The 21,660-nt window shown below is 34.0% G+C and overlaps 2 protein-coding genes across 3 annotated transcripts; one reads left to right on the top strand and one right to left on the bottom strand.

The window, feature by feature from the left end:
* Positions 1 to 200: 200 nt before the first annotated feature.
* Positions 201 to 4,935, top strand: LOC107875979 (transcription factor ICE1). The gene is made up of 4 exons (XM_016722902.2): positions 201 to 1,498; positions 2,679 to 2,915; positions 3,112 to 3,282; positions 3,809 to 4,935. Exons 1-4 carry the CDS (start codon positions 446 to 448, stop codon positions 3,893 to 3,895), a joined length of 1,548 nt encoding a protein of 515 aa, XP_016578388.1. The 5' UTR covers positions 201 to 445; the 3' UTR covers positions 3,896 to 4,935.
* A 169-nt stretch (positions 4,936 to 5,104) lies between these two features.
* Positions 5,105 to 20,929, bottom strand: LOC107875980 (alpha-mannosidase). 2 transcript variants are annotated; one of them, XM_016722904.2, is made up of 30 exons: positions 20,497 to 20,929; positions 14,929 to 15,012; positions 14,750 to 14,838; positions 14,353 to 14,527; positions 14,053 to 14,172; positions 13,833 to 13,916; positions 13,677 to 13,748; positions 13,075 to 13,188; positions 12,528 to 12,628; positions 12,357 to 12,450; positions 12,088 to 12,258; positions 11,901 to 11,990; positions 11,011 to 11,076; positions 10,814 to 10,870; positions 9,548 to 9,767; positions 9,223 to 9,362; positions 8,876 to 8,953; positions 8,733 to 8,792; positions 8,580 to 8,651; positions 8,284 to 8,331; positions 8,041 to 8,160; positions 7,902 to 7,967; positions 7,324 to 7,436; positions 7,108 to 7,192; positions 6,328 to 6,438; positions 6,156 to 6,251; positions 5,999 to 6,046; positions 5,758 to 5,826; positions 5,439 to 5,653; positions 5,105 to 5,350 (listed from the first exon to the last, which is right to left on the bottom strand). In XM_016722904.2, the coding sequence occupies exons 1-30, from the start codon at positions 20,701 to 20,703 to the stop codon at positions 5,326 to 5,328; spliced, it is 3,090 nt and encodes a 1,029-aa protein (XP_016578390.1). In that variant the 5' UTR covers positions 20,704 to 20,929; the 3' UTR covers positions 5,105 to 5,325.
* Positions 20,930 to 21,660: the final 731 nt, after the last annotated feature.

The raw sequence follows: 21,660 nt of genomic DNA, 5'->3' as shown, positions 1-21,660 counted from the left end.
TATTATATTATACTACTATTACAATTAGGTCTCATTCATGACAGATTAATCCAAACGGAGGGTGAGTATATTATATTATACTACTATTACAATTAGGTCTCATTCAGTACGAGGAATTATGAATAATAAATTTTAAAATAAATATATCTCATATTTAATTATGATAAAATCTCAGAACCCCAAAATTTAACTATCCTATATTGAAATGTTATTTTTATCCCAGTTAAAGAATAAAATAACAATTTCAAAAAGTTCTTCTAGCAATAATGATACCAGCCTCAGTGAAAACGTAACAGTCTGAAAGCTATAAAGTGTCACTTCTTTTTTCTCCTTTGCTTTCCGTTAATTTCTGTATATATATATTTTTTTAAAAGCTTGAAAAAGCTCTTATATAACCTTTTAGCAACTTCATAATCCTTTTGTAATCTAAAAAAAAAAAAAAGAAATGCTGTCAAGAGTGAACAGTATGGTTTGGGATATGCAAAGCAAAGAAGAAGGAATCAACAGGGAGAAGAACATCAATGGTGTTGTTGAAAACAAAGAAGATATGGAAATGGGTTCACTTTCTACATTCAAATCTATGCTACAAGGTACAGATGTAGAGTGGTACATGAGCAATAACAACATGCAAAACCAAAATGAAAATGCTACTAGTATATGTTTCACTCAGAATTTCACTGAATTAGCTGAAACTGAAAACAGCTTGTTTCTACAGTTGCCATTGCCAGTTGATTCATCATCTTCTTGTCCTCCAGCTTCAGCTTCTGTTTTCAACAATCTTGAACCATCTCAGTTGCATTACTTTTTAGCACAAAAATCCATAAACAACGACAACCCTTTGGACTATGGTTTTCTTGAAGCTCAAGGTTTGAGTGAGGGGGGATTTCTTGCTAGTGGGTTTCATGATTTGAGCTCACAGAACCAAATGGGTAACCCCAATTTGACTTCTTTTACTCAATATCCATTATCCCATTTGCCCCAAAATAGTGGTGCTAGTACTGGGTTTAGTCCATTAGGGTTTATTGATGGCTGTGCTAATGAGAGCTCTATGTTTGTTAGGTCTAAGTTGTTAAAGCCACTTGATAATTTTGCTTCAATTGGAGCACAACCAACCCTTTTCCAGAAAAGGGCTGCTCTCAGGAAGAACTTAGGTGATACTAATGGTGGAAATTTGGGGGATTTTGGAGGGCAAATTGGTCAGAATGAAGGGAAGAGAAAGTGGGGTAGTGGGGAGGAACTTGATGATGTGAGCTTTGATGGTGGGTGTACATTGAGTTATGATTCAGATGATCTTGGTGAAAATGTTACTAATAAGGTGGATGATAGTGTTAAGAATGGTGGAAATGTTTCGAATATGACTAGCAGTGCTGTCGATGGGAATCAGAAAGGAAAGAAAAAGGGACTTCCGGCTAAGAATTTGATGGCTGAACGACGACGTAGGAAGAAGCTAAACGATAGGCTTTACATGTTGAGGTCTGTTGTACCAAGGATTAGTAAGGTAAAGAAATTTGTTTACATCAAATTCGCGTGTATTCCTATATGATTTTGTTGTTCTAACATGTTTTAGCTATTCAAAGTTGAGGGTCTATCAGAAACAGCCTCTCTACCTCCCGAGGTAGAGGTAAGGTCTGTGCGCACTCTACCCCGTTGTTGTTGTCGTTTTAGCTATTCCAAGTTTAGTGTATATCGGAAACAGCCTCTCTACCTCCCGAGGTAGGGGTAAGGTCTGCGTGCACTCTACCCCGTTGTTGCTGTTTTAGCTATTCAAAGTTTAGTGTATATCGGAAACAGCCTCTCTACCACTCGAGGTAGGGGTAAGGTTATGTGTACACTCTACCTGTTGTTGTTGTAGTTGTTTTAGCTATTCAAAATTGTTAGCCTTTAGCTTCCTTTTACGTAAGGGAATGAAAGAAAAAAAGAAAGGGGAAAGTGGAATACGGTGTTATTTCTTCTTTTTCTGTTTTGAATGTACCTCATTAACTCTTCTTAAGGTATGCAAACACTTTGTCCTATGGCATAGTTCAAAAAAGTTACTGGATTGAAGCTATTTGATAGTCGCATTAAATTCACTCACATGAACTATATGAAAAGATTTGTAAAGCATCTTTTATTTTGGACCACATAAGAGAATAGACATCAATAACTTTCTGTAACATGAAATATAATTATCTTTTTTAGTTTGAGGGGTAACTTTTGTTGTATTTTGTTTTAATCTATCTTTTATATATCTGCTTCAAGTTGTTTCTTCCCCCCTCCCCCTCTCTCGGGGAGGGAGGAGGGTCCATTTGCTGTCCTGTCCATTTGAGCAGTATACGTTTTATTATGATGTCAAAGTTCATGGTACGGGCAACGTGGTACTTGAATCCCCGCACTACTATGCAGAAACATTTTTACTGGAGCTCTAAGACACCAAAACATAGGAAGTTATCTTTTGATAGGCCGAGATGGAGGAAGTAATTAAAATACCTTGAATGCATTCATGCAAATTCTTTCTAAATGAAGTGAAATATGTTTTACGGTGGCTGAAGCTGAAAGTTATCTACCTGCTAATTGCAAACAATCATTGGACTTGACTTTTACCATAACAGAATATTTTGTGTTACCAATTTATCTTCCTGACTACCTAATATGAAAAGCGCTTCTTCTTGGCTGCAATTTGTGAATTTGCATGTTCACAGATGGACAGGGCTTCAATCTTAGGGGATGCAATCGAGTACTTAAAGGAGCTTCTACAGAAAATCAATGACCTGCATAATGAACTGGAGTCCACACCGCCTAGCTCTTCATTGTCCCAAACAACAAGCTTCTATCCTTTAACACCAACTGCACCAGGTCTGCCGGGTCGCATCAAGGAAGAAGTCTATCCAAGTTCATTTGCAAGCCCGCTATCTAGCCCGACCGGACAACCTGCAAGGGTAAAAAGTTTTTAACCAACAAGAACATTTCATCCAGAAGAAACTTATTAGTACAAACATAAGTTTCTAACTAGATGTGTATATATATAACTTGATGGCATTGAAAGATATTATGGTGTTCTTCATGCCCGGAAAGTCTAAAGTCATCATGTTATTGGTTTGAGATTATGTAATGCAGATTTTGTTTTACTTTTAGGTTGAAGTAAAGGCAAGAGATGGAAGAGCTGTGAATATCCATATGTTTTGCAGCCGCAGACCAGGCCTCTTACTCTCAACAATGAGGGCTCTTGATAACCTTGGACTGGACATCCAACAAGCTGTTATCAGCTGCTTCAATGGGTTTGCCTTAGATATCTTCAGAGCTGAGGTACTTGCTTTTCTGTTTATTTTACAATACTGGACCTAAGCAGAAGTTTGTATACAGAAAATTTTAGTCCATCAGTCCCTGCACAGCACATCCTTCTGGAACGTGCTCAACCTAAACCTTATTAAGCTTTAAACATAGGAATATCGAAGACAAAGGATAATAGGTTGTACTGATTCCTGTTGGCATCTCTTATGATATATAGAAAATGTGATTACCAACTTATAACTGAGAAATAACCTTTTAGAAAGCTGGTAATCCAAATTACTTCTGGTAAGTTATGGCACCATTTTAATGAGCTACACCATAATTGCGTAGATCTCGCTCTCTGTCCTCCTTGATTGAGTATACCTGTCAGTCTCCCAATCGAGAAACATGTTTTCTCGAGCATATTTCAATCGATATTGGAGAAATAGAAAACAACAAGAGTTAAATGATATGTGATTTAGTTGATTTGTTATCCGTGGCATTTTTATGTGCTGTGAAAATGAATTCTTCCTTGATGATCATTTTTGTTATGTAATCTCAGCAATGCAAAGAAGGTCAACAAGACTTCCATCCTGATCAAATCAAAGCAGTGCTGCTGGATTCTGCCGGTTGCCACGGGATGATATAAGCTTTTATGATTGACCAAGGGAAACAATATGTAGCCAGCCACCATTTCCAACTTTAGAATCTAGTTTGTTCTTCTCAGCCAGTTTTCCAATGCTCCATTTGTATTTCTATATTTCATCCAGCAGGCTATTGTTTGTGTTGCAACTCACAATTGCTATTCCATGAACTTTTGCTTTCATTTTGCTGGTTTGTTAGTGAACCGATCAACTTGCAATTTTCTCAATTGTTCTGCAGTTTTTAGTGTATAAAAAGCACATGTTAGGAAAATTTGAATGTGTCAATCATATTATAAAATATAAACTTGATCAATTCTGACAATCATCATCTAGATTTGTTTTCCATCTTTTTCTGTTTCTTCTTGTTTTTGCTTTGCTGATCAGTGTGACATGAGATGGACTTGGTATTCTGCCACCACTTTCTTGTCACACTTTAGGTACAGTTCATCCAATGATATGTCAATGAACTGACAGTATTACCTCTAAGAGGTCATATAACAACAACAAAGTTCATCAAGGGATATCGTGAAATAGTTGAAACACATTAACCTTTTACCAATGGGCCAATTTCGAGTCTTGGAAATGGAAAAGTTATCTTAATCCTGGTTAGAATCCTAGAAATGGAGAACTTCTTGTTAACTTCGGATACTAGATAGTTAAACTTGTTTTTCTGAGTTAGCCAAATTTTCTTAGTAGCCCATTTGCTAATTGAAAACTTGAAGAGCCAAATTTTCTCAGAAGTTTGTGCTTTTGCATTTATCTTCTACAGGCCAACAAACCATAGATAGACTGCATGCATAAAACTTGAGTGAGACAGAGGAGAGTGGAATTTCGTGTGTAGGGGTGAAATCCGCCAACAAACCATAGATAGACTGCATGCATAAAACTTGAGTGAGACAGAGGAGAGTGGAATTTCGTGTGTAGGGGTGAAATCCGGAGATCTACGAAGGAACGCCAAAAGCGAAGGCAGCTCTCTGGGTCCCTACTGACGCTGAGGTGCGAAAGCATGGGGAGCGAACAGGATTAGATACCCTGGTAGTCCATGCCGTAAACGATCTTGGTGGGAATCATCAACTTTATAATGTTTTAATAACGGCTCACACTTTTTTAATGATCTTTTTTATGGTTATGCCGGCGATGATAGGTGGATCTGGTAATTGGTCTGTTCCGATTCTGATAGGTGCGCCTGACATGGCAGACATGGAATGGAATCATTCTCTTCAACATTATTATTTATTATTATAGAGTAAGTTATTGTTCTGCCAAAGAGGTTTTCATTCCTTATACAAAAAGGATAACACATCTTCCAACAAGAGACTCAATGTTGCATCCTCAAGGATCAACATAGGCAAATAGGTCCCAAGTAGGTTTCAAGCTGCCCATACCCTTTTGCTGTCTAGCCGAATCGGATTGGACTGTTTCAGGGGCACCGCTATCATAGAGACATGTGTGACTTCCAACTGCAAACAATGCAAAGTTTCCAACGATAAATCCACTATCACAATGTTTTCACATAGCGAACACAATCAAACGGCTCAAGTTTCTTACCCTCCTGGAGCTGGCGAGCTCTGGCCGAGGTTGATAACGAAAGTGCGGATTTCCATTGGGGCAAGCTCCACCACCAACTTTGTAGGATCAACAGGTCCCCCTCTTGGCACGTCTTGCGAATCACTAGGAGCCTCTGCTTTCCACTTCAATCTCTTCTTTTCCATTTCTTCTCTTTCTTGGTTGGCAGATAAACTCATCTCTTTAATCTTGTTTATCTGGAATAAAAAAAAAAAATTTAAGGAACGTTGGTAGATTCAATTGAAACTTGTTTTCCTAATTACAGCCAAGAACTACGCGGCGGATGGATGCATCGCGTTACCTTTCTCTTTGGGAACAATCTCTTCAATTCTACAATTGCCTTGGTGGACAGATCCTTATCCTCATCAACCTAGTTTAAACATAATAGTTTATCATCTCGGAATGCTTGGGACTTGGTGCAATTAAAACTCCAAATAGTCACATGATTATTTTGTAAGAGAATGTCAAAGTGAACAAGAAATGAATGAGTGAACTCAAACTTAAACATATATAAGAATCGTCACAAGAAGGAAATCATAAACCTCGTATAAATGAGCCAATCTGAGGAGGACAGTGTGATCTTCAAGCTCCTAGATTTACCAAAGAAAAAGGTAAATGGGTAGATAACAAATAAGAGTACTACAACATAGAAGTTGCTTCCAAGGTACTAAATAACACATTCAAAGTAACAATAAATACCTGAAGGGTGATTATTGCAACATTATCAGGCAGACTGTAAGATGGATCTATCCATGTAAATGTTGGAACTGGAAATTTTGTAAATTTATCTCCATCCTGTAATTATGAAACATCACATGAAATTAGGTGGGATGCAGCATTGGTCATGAAAAAGTGTTGGAATTTCCATAACCTGCTCAGTAAAAGCTAGAAGCAACGGAGAATATATCTCCTGTCCAAATGACCTCCGCCACTTTGCTCCCTCTCCCAGAGAATCAATCCGGATATAGTACTTGCCTTGGACCTGGGAACATGATTAATGAGTTCGCTGTACATTAGATTTAACATACCATAAAAGCTAACTAGTGTTTACACAAGGGTTTCAGACAAGGAAGTTATGGAAAAATATAAGATAGGATTCCGAACACTACTTATCCATGCAGCAAAATAAAATTAAAGGTGAAAGCCGGGCCTACAGGCCAACGGCACAGAACAAACTTTATTAGGAAAATAAGTAGAATAATTTAAAATGGATAGCCACACTAAGGAACGAGGGAAAGTAAAAACAATATAGTAATGGCACTGTATCAGAAAATGAAATTAAATTATAGATATGTATCACGCGTTGAGCTTATGAAACTAAAGGAATAACATACAAAAAGCCAAATTTTAAATCCACAATATTCTAGTACAGTTGTGCATTTTTACTCACTCTCCTACAGAGAAACAAGAAATGCACTAGATATTATGAAGATGTCTGTGAAGTTTACTAGCTTCTTATGCTAATATATAAATGTTAATACCAATCCTCGATCTCTTAGGCTCCATTCCCTGGCTCTTTATAGGTTTAAGCGAAGAACTTGCAATAAGAAAATGAAGGAAAAAATTGCATTTACCATATTAAGCAACAACTACAAGCAAAATTAAAGCCACAATCAGATTGGCATATAGTGTGATGGTGGACAGTGCTTACAGTCAAGCCCATGCATTTTCCAAGAGCACAGACTGTTTCATTCAGTGCTTCAGCAACCCCTCTTCCATCATCATGGAGTAACCTCCTACAAAAGGAACGTGTAAATCGTTTACCTTGAGATTTGCTATTCATAAATTCAAATAGTGATGAGTTAACAGAAGAAAGATTGTAACAGTAACAAGGATAAACACAGTTTGAAAAATGAGCAGAGCGAACCGGTGAAGCATTAGCTCCAATTGGCCATCAACAAGGCTGGATCCACCTACAGATCTATCAACCAAAACTGAGAACTCGTTGCTGTCGTCTTTCAGGAAAATTCCAAGATTAATCTGGAAAGGATTCATCAAAGAAACATAATTAACATTCCCAGTAGGTATTCTGCACAGGGTATCTAATAAACAGGCTACTTTATGGAAAGAGTTGCCAAATTTTCTGAAGGAAAATTCTTATACAAAGTAAGGAAATTCACGAGCATACAAGAAATTCACAACCAATTGTAGGTGAAAAAATCCTGAGTAGCCTTGTCAAAAATAACATAGTAAAACAAGGCCAAAAAAACAAGCACCTCCATCCCCCACCAAAGGTAGGATGAAGGAATTTCTGAACCACTTCAGATTTCAAAATAGTTTGCCACAACTATTTTTAAAAAATTTCGATAGGCGAGTTTAGCTCAGATACTGGATCAGAAAATAGTAGATTCAAATCTTGGCATGATACTCTAATATCATAAACAAATGCTAACATAGATCAACTTTTTAAAGGAAAAAGGAACATTTTAAAGTCCACTAACATACAGGATAATAATTTCCAGCAGCAGGTTGGTTCACTTGAAGATCCCAATCAGCTCTGTAATCCCGAATCTGCAGATATAAATGGAATAAAATATGTCATTTTCTAATGACTATTATGCTAAAGGGAGAAAATTCAACTCACCCTTTTGAGGAAATCACGTCCATTAGAGTCGGTATAGAATGTTTTGTTGCTTTTGATGTCAGTTTGAATCTGAGTCACCAGCTCTTTCCCAATTCCATTGTCAATAGGTATGGGGCCAACCTGAATTCTAGACTACTTAACCACCGGAGCTTTGAAAGTTTAACCATTCCAAACAATTTGGATATCTTATCTCCACCAATAAGAGAGACAATACAGGTGAAGCAACAACGAGATTTGACTTACAGTGAACTCAACTTCAACGTGCTCCTTCTCCTTGTACACTCTAGTGATCTGCTCATTTACATGTTAAATCTGTGTGAGAAACATGATCAAGATTGTTCTCAAATTTTTTATCTATCGTAAGATTAAAATATTGTTCACTTGACCAGATAATTTTTAATGTTTATCAAGTAGAATATCCAAAGAGATAGATAAGGCGAGCCGAAAACAAATTTAATTTTCATCCTATAAGGAAATATTGCAATCTGGTGCTCCTAGACAATAAATGGGATCGCATCCATATTGATTAATGTAACAACCTGATATATCCATGAATTAATATTTTCATGAACTTCATCTAGCAGCGGACCTCGCAGAATGGTAGCTGGAACCTGATCAAGAATAAACAGCTTTTACTTAATTACTGCCAAATTTTATGTTGCAAATTCGACGCTTTAAAGGACCTTGCTTACCTTTCCCTCGGGGTGGATGGGGAATGAGCCATTTGGACGAAACACATATGCCCCAGAGGCCTTGAAATTAAGGATAAACATATTAGCTTATGTGTTTATGAAAAAAGATAATAAGATAGTACTGAATCCTCAGATTCTACCACCTGAATGTCTTTATAAGCATCCTTGCTTCCATCATCTGCAGAATAATAACTGAATGATTGCTCCAGAGAGCTTCTAACCTTCACGCACAATATAAAATGATATTTTCCATCATCAGTATAACTACAAAATTCTTCCACACATGAGATGATGAGAAAAGGTTGATGCTGGAGGGGAGTGAGAAGAAGGCGAGCCATAAGCCCATATCTAGCATAACTATAAAATTCTATCATGTAAACGTCCAAATCTCCGTTGCTGGCTATTATAGAGGAACAGAAAACGTTTCAAACAAACAGAGAACGACCACTTGAAATAGGTCAAGCATACAGTGGCTGGCCAACTAAATTACCTGGTTTCTCTTATTAAAATATTGAGTGAACTTTCCCCCATTGGCAGAATATGACAGTTTCAAGTTCCCGGGCCCCACTTCTATAACATCACTTTGACTTCCATCAGTTTTGTAGAAAGACTGTGGTATTGAAGCAGCAACTGCAGATGTAATGCACACAAGAAGAGATTTAGTTTATCAATCCTTGGAACAACCAGAGACAATTAAAATCATCGGTTTGCATGTAAATTTTTGTGATATGCCAATCAGATGCCGAAAAATTGGAAACCATTAAGATAACCACCCTGCATGTTAACTTTCATGATATACCCATCAGATGTCTAACCTGCTTGTTTACCACTTGATATAATGTAGGAGTTAAAGCCCAATGGTGGAACAGTAGCTGTAAACACGAGCCAATATCTGGGGCTTGATGTAGGTGATTCACCAACATATGCGGTAGCATAGTAGTTCCTTATTGCTATTGAAGCTTTAACTATTGGAAGAAGCTGTGATTCAATTTCTTTTCCAGTGGAATCCTGAATGATGACATTCTTATTGACAACCTGGTCCAAAATTTATGTAAAGGATGAACAGAGATGTCAGTGATATAACTTATCCATTTTATGAATAAACAATGTCAAGAATGATAAAAGCATAGGATTATTATCTACAAACCAGTACAGAAAAGACAAGAAAAGAGTAATTTTGTGCCAAATAATTGTATCAAGTTTTGCTTTCTAGTTTACCACTTGTACTGCAAATATATTTTTTGGTAATTTCTTCTCTTCATTAACGACAAGACAAATTTCATAATACTGAACCAAGAAATCAAGAGAAATGAAGTGCTCTGAAGGGAAAACTGTGTTCGCCTGATTATTCTTATAAAATTTTTACCAGATCAGCATTCATTTTTAAAATATATTCTTTTTCTTTATGACCCAAAATATCGGTTTGGGGACAATCCTTAGGACCAATCCTAACCTTCAAAACTAGGAGATAATGGCCCACTCTAACCTTCTCCACTTATATACCAGGTTTAGTTTGCATGGCGCAGAGCTCGAATCTGTGACCTAAGCCACAAGTCCCTCAGCCTTTGCCAATTAAACCAAGTCCTGGGCATTTTTAAAGTCTACTCTTTTGTTACCATGGGAATTCCTAAGAATCTAAAGATAAGCCCCTTGAAGTTTTGGTTTGGCCCCTTTAAAAGATCAATCCCCAAGTTCACCCTAGTCTCAACTCTTGGCTAATTTTATCTCTCAGTCGACTAGTACAAAATATCATTCTAGGAGATTGATGAGTCTATACCACAAATTATGCATGTCTTAATAATTCCTGATACTTTAACATATAAATATACTTCTTCCATGTTTAGGTCAGATAGGTCAACTGATACTGATTAATTAGGTATATGCTTTTGTGCATGATTTGAGATTCTATGGCGAATGATTGAAATCTAAAGAGCTCGTAAATACTGCCATACACCTAGTGCTTCTGCTCAATAGTTAAATGAGAGGACGTGATTTTGTGCAGGAAGAATGAGAACGAAAGCAGTGGATAAATTGTTTAAAATGCATAACGACCTGGGAAAGGAAAAGATCAAGTTACTCACAGGGATTCTGACAACATCTGTTCTTTTCCACCCAAGAGCATTGTACACGACAACCACCTACATAAGTAGAAATTAATGAGTTGAAAATCTGCTTGTTATTAATTATGGCTCGGATAGTGTTCCTCACTTTCCACCACACAGAAATTTAATGTGAAGGTTTCCGAAAGTATAAAAAGCTATTGAAACGGACTACTCACTAATTTTTTGCCAGGAGCAAGATCAGCTTCTGTTGGGGGACAATAACTTATATTCAACAATGGGCACTGGAAGAGAATAGATCAACAAGAAGAGTTAATTCAGAAAAATAAAAATTAAAATGCCAAAACTCCTTGTTTTGCAATGAAGTTATGCAACATAAGAAGAGTATGATAGAGCCAATCCAGGACACCATCTTGAATGTGCATGAATGAACTTTATCATCAGATGCAATAATGCATTCAACAGTAGTAAGATAGGATTACTGTGGGGAGAACATGTCGACATAGCGTCATTATATTTTTCATGAATTTGACAAGTAAAACCTTAGCTCGACCCCAGGCAAAAGGCAACATTTAATAGATCTTGAATAGTTAGATCTCCTATTCATTGTTGATGTAAAGGAAAAATAGGTGCCCTTGATGCCCAAGACCAAAGTATAAAAATAGAAGGCACCATATGTGTATGTATCGGTACATATCCTACTTGTAAATGACCTTGAGACAGTTTAATTTAGGTATAATTCTCTTGAATATTGGCCAAAAAGTTTAATAGTCCAATTTGTGGCATCACAAACAACTGAAAGAGTACCCCTCCATCCCATTTTCATTGACCACTTTAACTTGCATGGAGATTAAGAGTAATGGTTTTACAAATTACTATATTGAGTTTATTACAAGAGTGTCCAAAATACTAGTTTCAGAGGGGACGAACAAACGGCTTGGTTTAAGATGTCAAATCACCATCTTGGGAAGGTGGTTAACTTCTTAAACTGACTAAAATGGAGATTAACAAAAATGGGACAGAGAGAGAGAGTGCAGAAATTTTATAAAGACAAATGCAAACTCAATATGTAGAAAGCCGATATTAAAGAATTGGATCCAATGTTTGCCTGCTTGAAATTAATCCGAGGATTCTTGCATCCAGATGCTGAAGCTGGTTCCACCATACAAGCGAGTGAACTTGACACTATATCCTCAGCCTGCACGTAGTTTTTGGTAATCATCATCATTAGAAATACAAATTGACCAAATCCATAACAACCTCTAGCTTTTCCTAGGTGTTCGGAGCAAACTCACCTGCTTGTAACCTATGAACAGTCGTTTGGCATAATCATCAGCAACATGTTGCTTTGAAGTGCCACTGACAGCATCATGATGCTGGGCAATGGCAAGCGCATCAGCCAACACTTCGGTTGTTGGTCCTCCTGTCTCACTTCTTCCTTTAAAGAATTCTAATTGCCTTGCTGCCTATTACACAAGGGAGCCAAGTGAGAATTGCATATTCAAAATTTTGTAGATGGTGCAGCTTCTTAATTTCAGGAAAATGGAAAAGCAGCATGGCCTACCAAATAATAGCCACTCATCATTCTAACATAGAGTTTGAGAGCAGGCCTACTTGTAAAGTATCCAGTCCAATAAGCATTAATACGATCTGCATACCTGTTACAAAATATGCATCAAGCTCGAAATACTGAGATTAAAATGACGATAAAATGCTTATATAAAAGGACACTCACGGGAAATAGTCATCTGTCTTGAGGGGCCATGACTCGTCCATAGCATATTTTGCATCAGTATAAATTGAAGGGCTCGAATATAAAGCATTGACACGACCATCCTGTGAGCATGTGGTACTTATTAGTTTGACAGATAAGTTAAAGAGTGATAATACATATATGAGGAGAACGGATTTATATAAAAACTTAGCTTGACCAGAAATGTAAGCTATGATTTTTCAGGCTCTCTTATTGATTCCAATTCAATACTATGTGCATATATAAGAAATACCAAATTCCCCAACTTTTATGGTGTCTTCATGTATTTTGCTAATGAAACATTTTTGAGACAAAGGTAACTTTATATTCACAAAATCATCATCCAACAAAGTGGATGAGATGGGATCTTACACGCCACAAAAAGTGTGGGAAATCTTGCCAATCTTGATTCTCAATCCATAAAGAAACAGTAGTTTCAGGATGTTATACTACAACGGAAGGAAAATTATAGTGTACATATTTGGACGTGTTTGATTTCTGAATCGCAGCAATGACAGTGGAAACTCACTTGGTTTACGTAGTGAATGAGCTTGTCTATATTCCGAAACCATGTATGAGAATATTGGTACTTGAAGTCGGTTCCCATGGTCCACATTATATGATTTGTGCGAGTAATATTGGCCTGCCGGGGAAACAACAAAAAGTTTAGTGCATGAAGCTCCTTGGAGAGAGTCTACAAACAAGATTGGCAGTTTGGCATTAATGAGTAATCTTGCGATCTCCTTAAATCTTTACTGTAAACTTTTTCATTGAATAAATCTTTATAGAGACCTGCAGTCTGATACATAATTCCAAATTACTGTTGAGATGGTTGATTTTTTTTACAATGGAAATATAATAGACACAGTGGAGTACCAGCCAAGCAGCTGGGTGGCTTGTATTCTCACTACCAGAGTTAAAATGAGTCTAAAACGCAGTAAGATGCATTAAACATGTCATAACATACAAACAACACCATGGCATATTTAACAATCTGTCTTTGACTTTAACTCCCTTGCTACCCTCAAAACTCTGTTGTCATCAAAGAGGATAATTACAGACTATTTGGGAGAAGTGATTCGACAGTCATACTGACATCTCATATAACAATAGGCGGAGAGTGAAACTTACTTGTGCCAAAGCAGCAGCAACAAAGGCATTGACCCGCTCTTGGACATTGTAGTCAAACAGTAAAACATCATCCTTCAGTCAATAAAGAAACACATCATGTGCACACCCTTGCTTAAAAGTTAAAGAGCCTACTGTCTTAATCTTTCAAAGATTTACCTGAACAGGAGGAGAATCATCATTCACTTCAAAGTAAAATCCACTGGGAGGTTCATAATTCTGAGGGAATGCACCAGCAAATATCTGATATGAAACAAAAGGAATATTCATTTGCAGAATGAAATCTCGAGATCAAGAGATTTAAAAGAAAATTTTAAGAAGTAAAAGAATAACATTAAACATGTATTACAACTTATAAAGATTTAAAAGAAAAACGTACTTGCGTGGATGAACTATGACTCTTAGAACCCCTCCAAATGACCTCAAGACTCTTCTCAATTTTCCTCTTTTCTCTGTCTTGGTAGTCAATGCGTCCAAAGAAAAGAGAGTCGAATCCAACCTAAAGCAGTAAAACATATGAGGCCAACATAGTTGCTTAAATGTGCTTGGATTTCAGCTAAACCATCAGCAGAATGTTAGTAATTGCTCATATTTCAAAGGCGAGTTCATTGCCAATTAATGAACCAGAAAAGAGTTATTATTCAAACTTCCAATTTAAAACAGTTATATAGATTGGCACCTCTGTTCCCAGAAGGTATGCCTGAACAGCAGAATGTCCAAAAGGATCAATTTGCCAGCCAATTCTTGGAGCAATATTGAACTGTTGTTTGATGTATCTGTGCCCTAGAGTTGTCTGATCTATCATGTCAATATAATGTGTCGCTGCCTCGTCATGCATGCACCAACCTCCGTTTCTGCATAAATAGTGAAAAAGTTACCATTTGTATAAGCATTCAGACAACGAAGAAGTTAACCACCCACTATCCTACACTTCCAGGAAAAAAAAAGTACATGTTAAATCACACAAAAGATCAAGATTATCTAAAGTGCTACGCAACTTCAGTCCACCGTACTAGAATCTCTCTTTTAATAATTTTCTTTATAAATGTGGGGTTTTAGTTTATGTAATTACATACATGAACTCAAGTTGACCCGAGTTGATAAGCTGCCTAACTGTGCTCTGAATTTCGGGGCTCTGATTCCTCCACCAACGCTGGAAAAAAGCCTACACTCCAATCCAGAGGAGGACAAACCAACATTCATCAGTATTGACACACACACACACACACAGAAAAAGGTGATGGTCAGGGCTTGCCTGTTCAACATAAATGAACTTCCGGTTTTTATCAGCCAATAATGCTGGAACCATTGAATCCAAGACATTTTCAACACAAGCTCCCTGCCACATTACATTTCCATGTTAGACCCATAATTAATGAATTTAAGAGGAATGAGCATCTGAACTGCTGTCTATATCCATTGAAAGTGGAAATAATGTGTACACTGTCACTGTAGCATAAGTATTTTATTAGGAGGCGCGCGGCCATGAATTTGTTTAATTTTTTTCTGGAAAACACATTTAGCCATAAAATTTCAAAATTTGGAAAACACAAACAAGCTGTTTTCACTTTTTTCACTCAAATTACTCACCAAGATCCAAAACAACTCCAATTTTCAAATATCATTTTTCACTTGGAATATAAAAACTAGTACTTGTTTCAAATACTCACAATGTTCATCGCCAAACAACCCCGTCAGTCCCTCACCAAACTCTCAACTTACTACCTCACATTGCCAATGGAGTTAATTAGTAATTGGCATTTAACAATATGACAATGTCAAATTTATCAGCTTAAAAGCCAAACACTCAAGGGAGCCCTGGAACAACGGTAAAGTTATCTTCGTGAGTGGTAGAATAAGCAAGAATCAGGATAGATTACCTACATCACACCCCAGGCCTGCAGCCCTTCCACGAACCCTAAAGGTTCGTGTATGGGAGGCAAAGCCAGAATTTTTAAACACACAACAAAGCCAAAGGAACTCAACATCTACTATATATGCATAATAAATAATTTTAACCACGTATAAATAGCGTAATTCCAACCCCTCGACCCTACCTGACTCCGCCCCTAGTCACTAGTACGAAAAAAGCGGTACCTGAATGGAATTATTGGATCCAACATAGTACTGATCGATAGTTTTCAACCAGCCAACATCATCATGACTGTGAGGAACCAAATGAACATTAAGCTTCCCTTTAACAATGCTTTGTGATGTATTGTAAACCATATACTTTGCTTCCACCACCAACCCACAAAGCATCAAAATCAAGAACCAAATTTCACACTTAGCCATATCTTTCATTTCACAAATTTGCTATGAGTGTGCACTCAATGTCTTTATAAATAGGCTGCTGAAATTTGTAGACAAAACATGAAGGGGAATCAAAGACAAAGGACCTACTACTACATTAATTAATTAATTAATTGGAAATAAATACCAAATAAAATTGAAGATTTTTGACAAGTCTTGAAGGTAATGTGTCAATGATTGTGGATTTTCCTATAATATGATAGGCTTTCTTTGCGTAGGATTGACTTGGGGCCCTGGTAAAGCTAAGTGTTGATAATTCAACTTTACTGTAAATAATTGCTCCAAATTACATGCACCAAATCAAGAAAAATTAATTAAATCTTTTTATTTTATATTTATATTTAATATTTTTTGGAAAGTTTAAATAACTTTATAAGTTTTAAAAAGTTTCTTTCTAAAAGTAAAAGGAATTGATAAAGAGTAAATTAATAAATTTACCTACTAATACTTTACTAGTTTAAAAAATCAATAGATAATGTGTCGTTTTCTATTTATTTTATTCGTATTATTAAATACTATTTATCACTCGTTCTTCGATGCATTAAATTTATTATATTCAAAAACTGATGCAGTAAAATTACTTTTATTAGTATTTATTGGCAAATTTTACAATGGGAGAGTACCAACCAACAAAAGTTGTGTGACCCTCCATTAATATAGTAATTTTTTTCTTTATGATTTCATAAAAATCCACGTAAATTTTTTATCATTGTTTGAGATGAAAATTACACCAAATTTATGTATAGTTTCTATTTTTATTAATAGATATTTCATTCGTTTAAATTTATGATTTCATTTTAAAAAGACATATTTTTATATTTAGTACAGTAATATTTCTCATGAAATATCACAAATGAAATTTAAGAAAGGTAGAGTGTATTCAAATTTTATCAGAGGGAGTGTTTCATCTTTTTTATAACCCGAAAATTTGTGTTGTTATAAATTATTAATTGGGAGTAAAAATTATATATTATTTTATAATTAAATTATTAATAAAATTAAAAAGATAAGCACCCCTCTGATAAGTTTGCATATACTTTACCTTTCTCAAATATCATTTGTGATATTTCATGGGAAATTTTATTGTTCTAAATATAAAAATATGTCTTTTTTTAAATTTAAAAAGAAATAATAAATTTAAACGAATGAAATATCTATTAATACAAATAGGATCAATACATAAATTTGATGTAATTTTTATCTCAAATAATGATCAAAAGTTTATGTGAACTTTTATGAAATCATAAAAAAAAAAAAATTATATTTTTACCGTATATATTTTTGCATACAAGAGCCATATAATTCTCCTTTTAAAAAATTTTTTATGTTTATTTAACACAATTTATTTTACCAATTAAAACCCATATAAATTATATAAATATATTTTCTCTCTCTTATTCATTGCTTTCATTACAAAATTAAAAAGATAGAGGCCCACAACTTATGTGTCAAAAAATTAATGGAGGATCACACAACTTTTGTCGGTTGTGACTCTTCCATTGTAAAATTTTTCAGTATTTATAGTATTTACTTAACCTATGTGTAAAATCAATACTATAGTGTTTTGTTGGTTGTGACTCTTTTTTGACTTGACACATTTATTAAGAAAATATTAACTAAAAGTGTATTTTATAACTTTAACTTTATTAATGATGCTTTGAAATTTTAAATCTACCTATTATTATTTTCTTTAGTTATTTAATATCGAGAATAGTATGAAAAAGAAATAATAAAATACTCTTGAATTATAAAAATAGATAATTAATTTGAAATAAATATATTTAAAGATAAGGTAAAATAAAACAAAATGAAAAAAGTAAGTGACAAGTATTATTAGACGGAGATTAATATAAAAATACTTATCTTATTTATAACTTTTTAAAAAACGTGTAAAGAGACAAAATAGATGATTAATATGACTCATAGAGAGTGTTTATTTATTACTCCCACCGTCTCATTTTATGTATCATCATTTTTTTTATTCATCAAAAAAAATATCACCTTTCCTTGATAACTATTTAAAGACATAATTCTACTTTTATCCTTATTGGTTACACTTAATTAAAAAAAATAGTATCACATCTTTTAATAAAAGATAATTTAATAAACATTATCAAATCTTCTTTTATTTCTTAAACTTCATACCCAGCGAGACATAAAATAACATGAAGGGAGTACCTACTTATGTGTCACAATAAGTATTTTAAAAACCAGACAAATTTTTATGTTGACTGAAATATTTTTAATCAAAATTTTAATTATTGCTAGCTATAAATTGTGACATAGTGAGTTGTGTTTATCCATACCTACCAGTACTATGTCGTATTTGACATCTTTTGTTGCTTTTTTTCCTTGTTTTTTTTGCTTTCTTTATGGGGCAAAGGGAAAAGGCTGTGTCTTTTGAGTTGGATGCCATTTGATTTTGTTTTGTTGAACTCATAAATGCAGAAATCTTTCAACAAGTTCCCAAATTTGCTGCAATTAAGTCTAGTTTGGTCATGAAAATATAATTTTTGGAGTTGGAAATAGAATTGGAGTTATAAATTAGAATTATTTTAGAAATTTTGTGAAAAAAGTTGGAGTAAAAAAAGTGAGGACAAGTTTTTCTTGTTTTCATTTTTTCAAAATATAATTTCAAATTGTATTTGAAATTTTCATGGTCAATCACTGTGTTTTTCACTTTTTTCTCTAAATCGAAATAATTTTTTGAAAAAAAATAAAAAAATACTCATGGTCAAACGGCTACTAAATTATTACTGACAAAGGCATGCTTACGTAAGTTTTTTATTCGATTCAAATATTATATAAAAAATATATTTTTTTCATTCAGTTTTATATGTTACATTTTGACCTAACACATTCATTAAGAAAAATAATTAATAATATAGTTATTTTATCATAATACTCTTATTAAATGATGTTTACTTTGTGTTCTCAAATTAATTGGAGAAAAAGCAATTAATGTTGAGGATGAAATAGAAAAAATGAAATTGTCTTTTTAATATGTTAAAAATGGCAAGTAAAGTAGAAATACAATTAGAATTTTTTTATTTTTTTTAAAGCGAATGGAGGAAGTACTATGGATAAAATAAATCACTAAATATTTATGTAACCATGATTAATGTTATACATACAGTAAATTCCAAGTATAAATATCTAATATCTAATTTAAAGAATTAAGTTGTATTTAAATAATACATGTAAGTTATTTCATAACTTTACGAGAAAATGACCACTAATATTTGTCTTTTTATATTCATGCTCTTTCTATTTCTGCATACTTCTATTTATAGCAGTTAAATGCAATCCGAACATCATACGTATATAACAGAACATCTATACAACAGATATGAACAAACACTATCACTATAAAGAAGTTTAATTATAGTAGAATATGATACATAAATACCAAGGTACATTCATATATATCACGAACAGAATTCTACATTCTAAACATAAGCATTGTAAATGCATCTCCTTCTTTGAGTAACATTTTTCTTTGTAATTTGTTTAGTAAAAACATAAATATCTAGAGGTAGGGGAACTTGGCATAGATAGTGGCGATGTATTTAATATCGATGGTATAGAATTGTTATTTGTTAAGATGTTGGATGTGGCTAAATTTTAAAATTTAACTTGAACTTTTATTTTGACATTTAAAATATACGTTTATTTAACACTTAAGCAATTGTTTAATGTCATTTTGGCACTTGTTACTCACATGGTAAAGTGAGTAAATCACACTCACTAATATCGTGTGGAGGACTCGTTTAGTCCATTTTTACTTTATTTTTCTCTTCTCATTCCTAATTCTCTAGTCATTTTCTCCCATTATTGAACCAAGCTTAAACTCAAATCTACTCTCAATAATCTCTCAATAACACTAGCCCCTCTTTCCCCACATTCTAATTTTGCAAAAGGTCAAAACATCGACAGATTCCTTAACTTAACATCAACTTACACTTTGACAAATAAAATGAATGTTATTCATTTTAAGCACCTAAATCAGCTATAGACTGTGTCATTTTGATACTTTTTGACGCCAGCTCTGGCGCATGATTGCACTCACTTCTAACGTGGATTAAACGGCCAATTAATTTGTGTCAGCTTATTTTAAATCGCCACATCATTATATACATCCGAAATTTATTTATTTTTTGAAAAAAAGAACAAAATACATGACAAGGTGTCCAATGAATTAATGAAACGTGATATTTTTACCGAATAATTATTAAAAAAAAAGACCCTCATAGCATCTTCCCCAACCAACTGTCAATCTTCATTAACGGAGGTTGAATTTTTTAAGAATGATACATCCGCCCGTGTTTCCTCACAACGTCATTCTCATTTTCTAAGGGTAAGAGATCTGCATTAATAGCTTCACAATTTCAAACATACAACTAAAAAAAATATAGAGAAGGAGGAGATCAGTGTTCAATTTAGAAAATTAATTAACGAAAGAAAACATAAATACTTTTACAGGATTGATAAATACGAAAAAAAGAGGCACCTGAATGGAGTTATTGGATCCAACATAGTACTGATCCACAGTTTTCAACCAGCCAACATCATCATGAGTATGAGGAACCAAATGAACATTAAGCTTCCCTTTAACAATGCTTTGTGATGTATTGTAAACCATATACTTAGCTTCCACCAACAACCCACAAACCATCAAAATCAAGAACCAAAATCCACAGTTAGCCATATCTTTCATTTCACAAATTTGGTGAATATGTGCACTCAGTGTCTTTATAAATAGGCTGCTAAAATTTGTAGACAAAACAAGAGGGGAATCAAAGACAAAGGCCCTACTACTACTACATTGACTGGAAATAAATACTAAATAAAATTAAAGATTTTTGTCAAGTCTTGAAGAAGTAATGTGTTAATGATTGTGGATTTTCCTATGATATGATGGGCTTTCTTTGCGTAGGATTGACTTGGGTGCTGACAAAGCTATGTGTTGATAATTTATATTCTCACTCCGTTGTATACTTTACGGTAAATAATTGCTCCAAATTACATGCACCAAATCAAGAAAAACTAATTAAATCTTTTTTTATATTTATATTTAATATTTTTCTAAAAATTTAAATAACTTTATAAGTTTTAAAAACTTACTTTTTAAAAGGAATTGATAAAGAGTAAATTAATACAATAACAACAATAAAATCAGTATATTCCCACATAATGAAATTTGGGGAGAGTAGACTATACGTCGTCCATATCACTACCTCCGAAGAAGTAAAGAGGCTGTTTCAAAGAGTAAATTAATAAAACTATCTAATGATACTTGACTAGATTAAAAAAAAAAATCAATAAATAATATATTATTTTTATCCATTTTATCCTTACTATTAAATACTATTCATCACTCATTTCTCAATGCATTAAATTTGTTATATTTAAAGATTGATATAGTAAAATTACTTTTATTAGTTATTATTTACTTAATCTATGCACATAGTCAATACTTCCTTCATTCTATTTTAGTTAATCTCTTTTGACTCGACAAACTCATTAGAAAAACGTTAATTAGAGGTCTATTTTATAAAATTAAATGATGTCCTGAATTTCTAAATCTATCCATTATTATTTTCTTCAATTATTTAATATTGAAGATAATATGAGAGAGAAGTAATAAATATTTTTTATTTGTGAAAGTGGATAA

This window comes from Capsicum annuum, chromosome 6, assembly GCF_002878395.1.
Source record: "Capsicum annuum cultivar UCD-10X-F1 chromosome 6, UCD10Xv1.1, whole genome shotgun sequence".
NCBI classification, from domain to species: Eukaryota; Viridiplantae; Streptophyta; class Magnoliopsida; order Solanales; family Solanaceae; genus Capsicum; species Capsicum annuum.
Note: the sequence above shows the minus strand (reverse complement) of the source record. Positions and strands in the feature narration are given on the sequence as shown.